At 41.2% G+C, this 13597-nt stretch overlaps 1 protein-coding gene across 12 annotated transcripts in view; it reads right to left on the minus strand.

Moving 5' to 3' along the window:
• The window catches only part of CACNA1A (calcium voltage-gated channel subunit alpha1 A), a 1156221-nt gene that overhangs the window by 728212 nt on the left and 414412 nt on the right, over positions 1–13597 (minus strand). For 8 of the 12 annotated variants that reach the window (XM_069230408.1, XM_069230407.1, XM_069230414.1 and 5 more), the window contains exons 3-5: positions 8972–9001; positions 2285–2376; positions 1467–1619 (exon numbers count right to left, since the gene is read on the minus strand). In XM_069230408.1, the coding sequence (XP_069086509.1) occupies positions 1467–1619; positions 2285–2376; positions 8972–9001 (275 nt within the window). The remainder of the gene's footprint in view (positions 1–1466; positions 1620–2284; positions 2377–8971; positions 9002–13597) is intronic. The other 4 variants (XM_069230415.1, XM_069230416.1, XM_069230412.1 and 1 more) reach the window with 1 other exon arrangement.

A 13597-nucleotide genomic window follows, 5' to 3' on the forward strand; every position in this document is an offset into this window, starting at 1 on the left:
TGATAAAGAAAGGGCCATATTTTCACAAATCTGGAACATGGATCTTCATTAGAATACAAAAACTGGAGCGCTCTGCAACTGGAACACACCTGCCCCATCCCACAGCTTAGAAAGAATTTGTTATGAGGTGTTCAAATAGAGACCAGAGAGAATGAAAAGAAGAGGTATGCGCTACAATATGGTATGTATCAGACAAAAAAGACAAGGCATAAGTCTCATCGAACAAGAGACTGATTCTCTTGACATGTCACTCGTGGCACATTGTAACACTTGGCCGTTGAATTTGGCGCGCTGTAAAATCAGCTGGTAAAATGTACTAGGGGAAATGTTGATACCGCATAGTTATGGTGTTTTTCCGGCCTCTTACAGGGAGATTAGAAAGTTTTGGATGCTGTAGGGGATAGTGTGCAGTTACTGTTTCTCAAGTCAGTAAAACAACACATTTTAACACTTACTGATCCATTTTCTCCATGCAAATTCCTTCAGGTAATACTTGGAAACATACCGTGGGCAAATTAGGGTCCAACAAGACTGGACAGAAATACAATTTCCACCCAATTTGATATTTACCATGGGATAGCGAATGAGCCCACTTGTGTGGCACCTATCAAGGGTAAAAGATTACCTATTCTTAAAAGTCATTCGGTTTAAGTAAGTATGATTAATGAAAGGATGAATTTTCGCCCTTTGTTGTGTACAGTGTTATTTTAAAGAATTTTGGGGCCGTAGGCAAGAAATGTTTTGTGGCCCCTTTTGAAAAATGTTTGATATTTATTAACCATTTTGCGCTAACTTAAGCTAGCACAGTATCAAAACTATTAAACTCCGTTAAACTTTCAAAAATGGAATCCTACAAAAACAGCTGATATATGTCTTGTCCGTGGCGCCGAAAATCCTTAACAATGCATTGGAGAGGGAGAGAAGTTGAGATAGAGGAACAGATGTGATATGAAAGAGAGATATCACCTTTGCAGGGCCCCTTTAAAGCTGGGGGCCCTGGGCAATTGCCCGCTTTGCTCATGCCTTTAACCGGCTCTGGTTGTGTACAAACTACGAAGGCATCTGCTGGCGACATAAGTAGCACAATCGAGCAATTAGGAAGATTCTGCTGCAGACTCTTCTAAAAGACATCCTTCTACATTGCATGCACAGAAAAATTTACTCTAAGAGTACAACAGTGGTGACAAGGCACACAGTCTGCTTAAAATGCGTTTATCTGAAAAAGAATAATACTTGTGAGAAATTGAAGATAATTCAGCAATCATTAGAGACCATTCTGCAGTAGCTAGGTATTCAAGCATTTTATAATCAAACCCCACAAAACTAGGTATACTTTACTACAAGAAAACATTATAGTTTCTATTGACCTGGACTTGTGTGCAAATTAAATGAAAGTTATATACTTTAAACAAAAAAGACATCATGAGGGGCGTGGGACAATGAGAAATTGTAGAAGCCAAGCCTACCTGTAGCAATGTCAAAACAGGTGGTGTGAAATTTTCCAATATAAAATTCTAATCCTATGATTGCAAAAATAAGTATCGCAAAAAACAAGAGCAGCCCAATCTGCAGTAGAGGTATCATTGCCTTCATGATGGACTTCAGCACAACTTGTAAACCTGCAAGGAGATGAGAAAGGCAAGCAACCTGTTAGAAATGGTTCAGACTTTAGGCCCTGCATTATTTTACCAAAACCTTGATGGTTTTCGTATTCCCCTTCATCAGTTGACATCCATCTGGTCCAGCTGCCCCTTTGCTTCAAGGAGGCTTTATATTGACCTCAACAAAATTACAATACCTTGGTGAATACCTGTCTCTCACTCTCAAAGACTGGCAAGATGAGGTAATTTTCCATCCACCATAACATTAAAGTAACAAATCACTCTAAACTTGCAAATAAACAAAATAAATTGTGTTGTTCAGCAATGCAAGGTTTATAAGAGAACCAGATGGAAGGCTTGATGCATCCACTGAATGGCTCCTTGAAATTTCTCCCTAAAATGTTGTCTTACGACAAACCCAAAGAGCATGGCTAGGAATGAAAGGGACATTCTTTCACTCAGCTATTTCTGCCTGGCTAAATGTCACTAAGTCAATTTGTCAGTGGAGCCAGTCTGGGCGGGGTATTTGGCTCCCTTGAGAAGATATCTTGGTCTGGTTGTTCATCACATAGCGGAGCAGAGCCCCAAATTCTTCTCCAGCAAGCAGAACCGAAAAGGGCTCAACTGGATCTATACTCATCAATGATAAGCATGAGAGGAGAGGAGGGTGTTCAGTCACGTACTTGGGATGCCAGATACCAGTTTGAGTGGTCGGAGTACACGTACAGCCCTCAATGTTCGCAGGTCAAAATCCGAGCCCGTGGTGGCCACAATCCTGAAAGAGAGAAAACGTCTATTAGCGAGACAAACCAATTCACTAACATCACAGCACTGACGGAATATACTGGAGGGGTGAGAATTTACTTAATTCACACCGCCCCTCCCTGCACACACACACCACAGCCCAACTCCCAAAGAATATGCATGGTGAAATTACACAAGCAAGGACTTCCGGCAAACTGGACAGTCGTATGCCTGAACAGTCAGGCAATGGTACTTTAGCAGAATCGTCGCCGCATGCTGTGCAACAATAAGAAACAAATGTACTGCACACAGTGGAGTGGAGGAATGGCATAATTCTTTTATTAAATAATAAAAAACGAATGCAATGACAAAAAACGATTGGGCTGCTATCTCGGTTAGTTCATGCAAGCTGGGGAGATAGAAATTCATGTTAACATGTTTGCATGCCCAACCTTTCAACAAGCTATGGAGAAACACACACACACATGCACTCATATAACATATACCATGCCCTCAGCTGTTTGCACCTGCTAAAAACAGTGAAGCTACTAGTGAGTACCAAAACGTCCAGACTCCAACCAAACACTTACAAAATGCGCTTCAGCAGAAACACTTTCTTAGAGGCACATACACTACCAATCACTGACCAACACATACTCCCAGAAGGCACACTACACACTCGCTGAAACTACTTTGTGCACTCTCATTGGGCCACACCATCTTTCAACATTTTCAGAATGTACATCACAACCATGAAGAAAAGGACATATGCTCCTCAGAGATACACACCACAACAACTGACCCACATACAGAAGAATGATAGCACACATGTATGTGGGTCAAGCTCCACATACCCGAGCATCCCAGACTCATTCCACACTCACAGACACTAAAAATATCCACAGAGATCGGGGTTATGTCTTCCATCTCCAATCAAGGTGTTATGTGCTGGATTTCTATCAAGGATAAAAAGGTAGACAACCAGTGAGAACCGTCTTTCTGTCCAGACCTCAGGGCCTCCGTTTGCTTCTCCAACACTTAGTACCAGACTTCAAATGTAAATGTGAAGTGAGCGACCACAGAAAGGAAGGGAATTGGCCCCAACACCTTTAACTGCACACCGCTCATTCCACACTCCTCATCACTACCTCGAACCAGAAAAGAACCCAATGTCCCTTCACCTGTAGCAAAGAAGACTGCTGCCCGGAACCAGTGCACCCATAGTTTGTGGACACATGTTTAAGAGATGCCTTTCTTTAACCCTCCTCTACTTTTGATAGTTCTACATACATTTCTATCCAGTGGCCTTTTGTGTAGGGGTCTGTTCCTGGTGACACATGATCCTGGATCCTAGTCGGATCAACAAGAGTAAAAGCCACATCCCAGCCCTCTGTCCTCTTAGCTGCACTTCCATCATCTTCGTTGTGGTCCACATAAGGGGACTTAATTCCTTGCTGATCTGTTTGTGTACCACATACTTCCTTAGGGCCTCCCCCTCACTGTCTTCATGAGGCAAACATTTTCTCTTGTTACCACCTCCTCTCATTCCTCATACTTGTTTAACATGTCCTCAGTTTCTTTTGTTCACCTTGGTGTACTCTTGCTATTGCTCCTATTTCGCCACCTTCCCAATGTTCTTCATCCCCAAATCCATAAACTTGTTTTATTTCCAAGCTCACATATTTTGCCTATTGACAAATACCGCTATCTCCATTTTCTACACATGTGCTACATTTTTCCTTCGCTTTTTTATTTCAACTTCGAGGTTTCTGATAATATTCTATGACAATTCTTTTGTACTTCCTTGTTAACCCACTCAAGAAACCTGAAAGTACATAAATCATGAACATCATCAGTCTGTTTCTTTGAGACCCCACTAACACAGGCTACCTCTATGTGTCCGCTCATGCTTTAGTGTAACTCCGCTATGATATGTTTGCATGATAAACTCACTACTGGCTTTCAGTATTGTGTATGAATTGCCGAGATCATTCAATGCACCAACAACAGACACCCACACGATTGTACAACCGGGATATGGTGAATTTACCTCACAATTCCATGCCATTAGTTAATAACCAAGCCCTACAACTTAACGGTGGTGTGTACATATTCAAAGCTCATGTCATGGTACGAGGACCAGGCCATAGAGTCTGGCTCTGCTGTGTTCATATCTGAGCTTAGGTCATGAACGGGAATCATACCTACAATCTTGTTGTGGTGTGTATGTGTCCACTCATAGCATGGTACAGGAAGTCGGACTTGCAAAGGTCTTGTGGTGTGCACTATGATTTCATAGGACGTACAAACTATTTGTTCTGCTGTGATGTGTTAGTACCTTGGCCTCATTACATGAAATAGGAGCAAACTCTTACAGTCTTTCTGTGGAGCTGTGCTCATTCCATTGTACAGCACCAAGGCCCTGCAAGATAGCAGCAATGTTTTGTATCTAGAACCCAGACTATAGAACATAAGCTACACCCTCACCACAGTGCGGAAGAATCTTGAACTTCAATCATGGTACAGGATCTGTGTCCTATGCCGGAGGCATCTGTACGTATCCTGAACTCATACAATGCTACAGTAGTCTAGACTTGACATGTTGCTGTAGTTCAGACCTGTCCTGAGCTCATTCAGTTTTAAAGGGAGCCAGACCTGCAATGTTACTGTGCTAGGTACTAATCCAAAGCTCATACTATCATACAGGAAACAGTCCCTCCAACTTAGTTGGTGTGTATTTATCATAAACTCACAACGTCCTGTGCCACGTGCACGTCCGGATTGCACACCATGCGGCAGTGAGTGGATACTACCACCCTGCTGTGGCGTGTAAGTGTGAACAAAAGATCCTCTAGGGCTTGTTTTAGGAATCACACACTTTAGAATATACAGTGCCTCCCTCCTCTCATTCTACAGGCCCCCTTAGTCACTTTCCTTTGTATGATTGCCTTTAATATACTTTGGTCTACTCTCTAAGGTTTTACCTCTGAATCTGACCACTGGTTTGTTACGGTGCAAGGGGGTGCACTGCTTCCAGTATATTTAGTGTCACGTTGCAAAGTCGTTATTATTCTTGTATATGAAGGCACTGACAATGTATGCAGAACATCGGCCAAAAGCAGTACCGTACGTACAGAGATTGAAACCAGACGAGACTCCATGGTAGAGCACATATCTAGTGTATGTACAGGGATCAAGAATAGACCAGACAGGGTGGTAGAGCACACACCTACTGTATGTCGAGACACAGAAGAGACCATGTAGGGGGACAGTTCACAATCAGACACACAGAACAGTCAAAGAACACAGCACAATAACAGACAGAAATACCCATAGTGACAAACATTTAGGAACACAGTAACAGAACAAGCTACATACACGGATGCATAGAAAACAGTAATAGAATACAGTAGCAGTCAGGCAACCTGCAAAGCACAAAGAACACATTCACAGGCACAAAAAGCAAAGATCACATACCTATAGAGGCATACCCACAAAAGAAGCGTGCAGGTACAGTCATAGAGACCATAGGCATACAGATGCACAAACTACTGTCACAACAGGAGTAAAACACAGCTACAATACACAGGCATTTCAGTTGCAGACATTCAGAGCACAGTCATACAGAAGCTCAGGGACAGCGTCACAAAACAGAGTACTGTCACAGACATACATACACAATCACAGCATGCAGAGCGCTATGATAGACATACTATACAAAGCACAGCTCACAACAACATAAAGTGACAAACATATATAATACAACTACAGAACAAGCAGAACCATCACAGGACATAGAGAGCACAGTTACAAATATACAGAGTACAATCACAAGCATACCGCGAACAGCCGATGATATACAGAGCACATTCAAAGAAACTAACAATTGCACTCGCATGTACATAGAAAGCAGATTCATACAAAGTGCAGCCAAAGATACAGAAAACAGGCACGCAAAGTAAAGGCTGTCAAAGAACTGACAATCATAACATAGACACAGGCATAAAAAATACACTCATGTACAGCAGGGTCACAGACATGTACAGCGCCTTCATACAGAGCACTGCCACAAAAATACAGAGCACAGCAGTAAACAAAACACGATCAGGGTACATTCACAGACAGACAGGCAGAGCACAATCACAGACATACACAGCCTCAGGGGTGCAGAGCGCAAACACTTTAAAAAGTTACAGACATACAGAACATACCTACGCAGCACAATTACAGGCACGCAATACAATCAAGACCACAAAGAACGCAGTCACAAAGACACAAAATAGTCAAAGATATAGAAAAGGACACTTCAGAGCACATTCATGGACACACAGAAGCACATGCACATCGGTGGAGGAGAGTTCTTGGAATACATGAGCATACTCACTGAACATACTCTAAATTCATACTCAGAGAGCAGACACCAACAACACATTGCATACTGGCAATATATACACCAACAGTGTTTGAGCGCACTCAAACAACAGTACACACATACATACACCATCTACACTCCAACACCTGAGCTCAAAGAAGATACGCAAAACAGAATAGATACACACAGAAGACACATCTGCTCACAGAACATGTGCAATTTCCATTTACACAAAATACACCATTTGTGCTATCATTATGCACTCTTAGGCCTGGGTCAAACATTTCGTTGAAACTCGAACCGCGCAAGACCTGCCTGTGAAGGAATTTCACACATGAAACAGATTGTCTGTGAGTGTCACAAAACTGTTTCATCAGGTTAAATTCCATGGAACACGGTTGTTTCTCAAAATGCGTTTCACGAAACAAAAAAAATCGCCCAAGCCTATGTCCATCATTCTCACACAAGGACTTGCGCTATTCTTACTGAGAAAAGTCGCCATAAGCCCTTGCAGAACATACGCCTAATGCACTTGTAGAACATATACTAATTGCACTCAGAGGTCATACATCCGCTGTAGCCAGACATGATCTCACTGCACTCAGAGAACATACATCTACTGCACTCACAGAAGACATTCCAACCTGAATCATAAAACAAACACCCACAGCATTCACAGAACATGCACAATATCTAATTCCAAAACATGAACCAATTGCAGGCAAATAACTAACGCTATAGATATTAACAGAACACACACCAACCAGACATGCACGCACACACAAACACACAGAATATACGCCAGCTAAACTCGCATAATGTACACCAACTACAGTCAAAGGACAAACACCAACGTCACTCGTGAAATCACACAACGAAAAGCAACTGGACTCCTAGTACAAAAAAGACCCACAGCACTCAGGAAGTGTACACAAACTACACCTACAAGCCTAGCTGCAACTGCATTCACAAAACACACAGCAATTGCACTTCAAAACATGCTCTCCAAGAGACTGCACCAGCTGGGCTCACAGATCAGGCACCAACTAGCCTCTCACAATAAAGACTTTACTCAGAATACATCTTCCCTCAGAGAATAAACAGAAAATACACTCACTGAGTATGTAATGACTGCACTCACATAAAAAGACTAAGGGCCTGATTTAGTTCTTGACAGACATGTTACTCCGTCACAATGGTGATGGATATCCCATCTGCTCAAAATAAATCCCATAGGATATAATAGGATTAATATGTTGGTGGACGGGATATACATCACCGTTATGACGGAGTAACTCGTCCACCAAGAGCTAACTCAGGCCCTAAGAGTCTATAAACATACACCTCCTCACTCACAGAAAGTGTAGTTCCTTCACCTGTAAAAAATAAGCTAGCTGCTATCAGATAACTTATCCAACTGTACTCATGGAAAATATCCCAAATGCACTAACAGAACACATCAGAACTGCATTCACAGATCATACTCCAAGAACACTCACCAAAGGTACCCGATTAGCAATAACAGAACATAGACCAACCACTATACTACAACATACAGCAAATGTGCACACTGAAATATGCCAAATGCATCCACAGAACATAACAACTGTACCCACAGAACATACACAATCTGTACACACAGAAAATTCACCAACTAGACTTGAACAATCTTTACCAACTACATTCACATAAAATAGACCAAATACACCAACAAACAACACCTTCAGAATATTGACTGAACAATATCAACTCCACTCATAGAACATTCACCAAAAGCACTCTGACAACATACACAAAGTGCACTTACCGAATATACATCAACAGCCCTCAATAACCAGACAATCAGAGCGCTAACAGGATATTCATCAACTGTTCGTACACCAACTGCACTCACAGAATATTCCCCATGCAGTCTCGCGGAACATACCTCAACTGCATTCAAACAATGTACCCCATCCACACTCACAAAACACGCAAAAAGTGTGCTTAAGGAACACCACTCGTAGTACAAGTGACACACATAAGATACACAATTCACCAACGATACGTCTCTCACAGCCACATAGGAAACCCCATGCACACGGAGAACATGAAATATACAAATGTAGAGTAGAAAATATACACCCAAAGAGTATACACCACATACTGTACCGTCAGTGCGTCCCGTTAAGCTAGTGGTGGTTAATTACCATTAATGATATGTCTGAAAAGGGCACGTGACCCTTTGAAATACTTTTACACCTGGACTACTCACATATCTTTCAACTCCCGTTTTCCCAGCAACCTGCAAAGAGGATATGTGACTTTTAGTAGCAAAATTTGGAGAGAAGCTGTAAATTCCTGTCCCTAAGTGATCTCTGAACCACCTTCCACCACGGTGCCTAGTGCAGCATCGAGTTTCTAGCTGATTACACCAAACCTTGGTTTTGGCCCACCTGACCACTATCAGAATTCAAAGCGGCTTGCAGGCAAGGGGTGAATACAAAACAAGGGGGAGGGGAGGGGGGACCTATGATTGCCAGGGTGGGAATACAGACACAAAAACATCACAAGACAAACATAGCAATGTAGAAGGAGGGAGGGGTGGTGAGGCGAGACAGCAGCACAGTAGACTCCATTATTCAAACAATGCCAGTGAGGCCTAGGAACCAGGGCGCAACACAAATATACACGTGGATCAGACACGACTGCTCATAGTTTGCAATCCAGGATACAGTTTAGATATACATGAAGGGGGTTCTGAGTAAACACAAAGGTAAAAACGCAGCAGGGCACATCTGACTATTCACAGAGAGCGCATGAGGCCTGCAAAGTAGAACCTGAAGACATACATATGAATTGGGGCGTGAATGATTACACAGTTATAATATCAGCAGAGTGTGGCGCCGATGATGAGGGCGGCCCACCAGGATGTAGCACAGATATACAGGAGGGTTGGCTCTCTGAGTTACGCACACAGGTAGAAGTACAGTGGGGCAGACTCCACTATTCACTGAGAGTCTATAAGGCCTATAAATCAAGGTAAGAAGGTACAAAGCTGTGATTTCTTTAGTGGTTGCTTAGGTAGAAGAGCAGCAGAGCAGATCCAACTAATCACAGAGTACCCACGAAGCCTGGAAACCTTTGTACAACTTAAATATACAGAAAAGGTGTCCTCTCCGTGCGGAAGCATGAGTTGAAACAGAGCAGAGCACACACTTCCATTCACATAGTGCCCTTCAGACCAAAAGACCAGAATCAGAACTGATGCAGAGAGAGAGTGGTCCTCTGGTAGGTGAGTGGGTGTCACAGTGAATACCTCTATTGATCAACACAGTGGGAAGACGTTTCAAGGGGAAAGAAAAAAAAGAAGCGCTCCCAACAGTCCCCTTATAGTGTAAACATAGGTGCTCCCGGCCCTGGAGGATTCTTCCCTACCTGGGGCCCCAGTCTATGGAGTAATTCAATTGGGTGAGTTTGAGAGGAGTATTATTATTGAAATTAAACTTTTTTCAACTTTTTTTGGCAACTATTTGCGGTGGGTTTAGTCTTGTATTTGATTATTTCAGGCTCTGAATATGCTCGTGGGCTATATACTCTGATTAAAGTAGATTTCGACGTACGGGTAGGTGATCTGAGTGTATTGCACTTTTGGGTTTTGGTGGTATACATTTCTTTTTTGTCTTTTGAAAAACTTTTCACATTGTAATTTTGGCACTAATATTCTTTCTGTACAGCAGTGTTATTTAACGCCTAGTGGTTGGTGCACTTGAGTTGCTTTGACAGTGTCAGTGAGGTATGTTTTTTTGATTTGATTAATGGTTAGTGGTGGTTTTGGGGATAAACACATTGATTTCGGTTGGTGAATATAGTTGTTTACTAACATTATTAGCCTATTGATATTCACTATTTTGAGTCATTCGCACGTTTGTGCTGTGGTTGGTCACTTTCACTCTTCATTTTGGATGTGATGGTCTAACTACTAATTTGTACATACATGAACTATATAAATTATAATGCGGTTTATATGTATTATATCTAATTGTTATTGATACAGACTGTTGGTCAAATTTCGAGATTTGAGAGATATCTAATCTTCATTGTTTTTGTAATACACATGTATGTTTTTTCTTATAATTCTTTTGTTTCAATGTGTAAATGTCGTTGTTTGTTATATTTTATAGCCTTGAAAAAGTCAAGGGGAATATACCCCCCATGACGAAACACGTGTTGGCTGTTCTTCGTGGCTGTTGTTCTTTTCCCTTTATTTCGAATGATGGAATCTTTATGCTGCCTTTCGCCATATTAAAGACGGATTGACTGTGACGTACAGAGTTTACTGGATTACTGTTTCTCATTTATTTAATTAACTCATCAACTATTGTTGGATTGTATACTTCTAATAATATAGTGGCTAGATTATTGTTATAGAGTGCCTACGTCCTTTTGTCTATAACTTTCTATATCTGTGTTTCACAGTGTTTGGGGGTAGGGAAGAATACCTCTATTGATGGATGCACTACTTTAAAGAAGGACAGCAAATATGCGTCAACCCCATGAAGCTGTGTTACCTTACTGCACCTTTTAATGTCAGCTTACTGCAAATTTAGCTTCAAATTGTGAATAATATGTGGAAACAGTTGTTTCCACGTTTCTTTACAGTTGTGTAGTTAGTATCAGCGTTTTGTTGGTGCACTGCACATGACTTTCTTGTGCAGAATATTGGTATGTGACATTACTTTCAAAAGTAAAATCGTGTCAAATGGCTGGGAATCAATATATGAATATTTTAACACAACATATTACACTGTGCAGATTTCGGTGAATGTGGGCGAAAGTGTCAATGAGGCCTGCAGACTGGTCCCAGAGCAGCTATACAAAGGAATCGGATCCCTCAGAAGGTGAATGGTGGTTACACACACACACTGCATGATTCACAAAGTGTGCACAAGTCCTTCTAGATGAAGGGGTGCAGTCGTGGAGTGCGCTGAAGAGTGGTAAGGTAGACCTGTCTACACACAAAGTGCCCATCAAGACTTCAGATGGGCTCCTTATAATGTGGCTGAGGATGGGCTACCTACTGCATGGACTGGGGATAACTTCTATTCAGTATGTAGTGGAGGTGGGCTCTCAACACTGATGGCAAATGAGCTCTGCTTAGCCTGGACTATACACGTGGGCTTACTAATGTAGGCTAGAGATGGCTTCTCCATTGAATGTAATAAGGATGGGATCTAAATGGTACAGGCTAAACTTGTGCTCTCTATAGAACAAATTGGGCGTAAGGTGTCTCTATACAATGGATTGCAGATGGAATTCCCATAAATTAGGCTGGTAATGGAATCACCACAAAATAAAACAGAATATGAGTCTCCATGGAAAGGACTAGCGTTGAGCTCTGTACAGTATCGTATAAAGAGAAGCTCTCCATTTAAAAGCAGGTGATACAACATCCACAGTACGGTTTGGAGATGGGAGCTCCCTTGTATAGAATGAAGATGCCATAATATGGGCAGGATATGGTCTCTTTATAATGAGGACTGGGCTCTCCATGTAATGAACTGCAAGTGTGCTCTTCATAATATGGGGTGGAGGGGATCTCTATTCAGAATGTGTAGAGATAGACTTAATATGAGCACTTTATGGTAAGGACTTGAGATGGACCTTCTTTAGCAGGTGGACAGACTCTATGCTAAGCAATGGAGATGGACTTTCTATACTACTGACTATGGATAGGTTCTCTATGTATCAGCCTGCCATATTAAAGACTAGAGTTTGATTCCTCATCATATGGGCACTCCAGGGCATGGGCTGGAGATGGACATGATATAGTATTTACTTGTGATGATCTCTCCATGGCATGGATTGAAGGTACGCTTGCCATATTTTTGACTTGAAGAGGGTTCCCCACGGTACAGAGTAGGAGATGTACTCTGTAAATTATTTGACCTGGTAAAGTGGTTGCAATGCAACTACAGTGTTTTTTGCATAGTACTGGGTCATCAGATGGATTTTCCTGTAATAATTGTGAAATGTTATTCAATGGCTGAGCCTGTGTATCGATGGAAATGAAGGGATGTTTGATGACAGGGTAGATTACAATATGTTCTTCCTAGGATACAACTGGTTAATGGTGCTTTAGGGTATGGAAATGGCAAAGGTTATTACACAGTTTGGAGATGGCTGCAATATGTGTGCTCGAGAAAGGTTGAAGGGTTGGATTTCACTTGTAGGCTTTTTTTTCTTTAGAGCTGTGAGGGATTAATTTCTAGTGGAATGAGGCACCAATGTTGCTTTGCTGTTATTTATTTAAATAACACTCTTTTGAATCATTGAGGTGGCCCTCTGGCACTGGCAACATTGATGTAGATTCTGGATGGTTGAGAGCACGGAATTCTCAGCCCAGATAATACAGTTTGTCCTTACAACAGTACTTCCTCGGGGATGTGAATAGACATGCACATAAACTAATTACAATAAAATATTTATCATAATAAAACATTATCATCTATTGTGACATCCCAATAAAAATGATGATCATATGACAAGGTTACACAATATATATATATATATATATATATATATATATATACTGTATATATATAAATATATATATATATATATATATAGCAAACAATGAACTGAACTTTCTTTAAGAAAAGTAGAAATTACAAATGCATCATATAATATATTAATATATCTGACACATTTCCTTTGTATGCAAACATCAACATTTTTACATTTCCTATGAACACATGAATCTTAAATTTAAATATAAATACGAATAATCCCACACATTGACAGAAGACCCAATTTATTAAACTGAACTATCAATAAAAAAAGGAATAGGAACTTCTAGTTCATCTATTTTTGCAATACCATAATCCATGTAAGTGTACCC

This window comes from Pleurodeles waltl, chromosome 4_2, assembly GCF_031143425.1.
Source record: "Pleurodeles waltl isolate 20211129_DDA chromosome 4_2, aPleWal1.hap1.20221129, whole genome shotgun sequence".
NCBI classification, from domain to species: Eukaryota; Metazoa; Chordata; class Amphibia; order Caudata; family Salamandridae; genus Pleurodeles; species Pleurodeles waltl.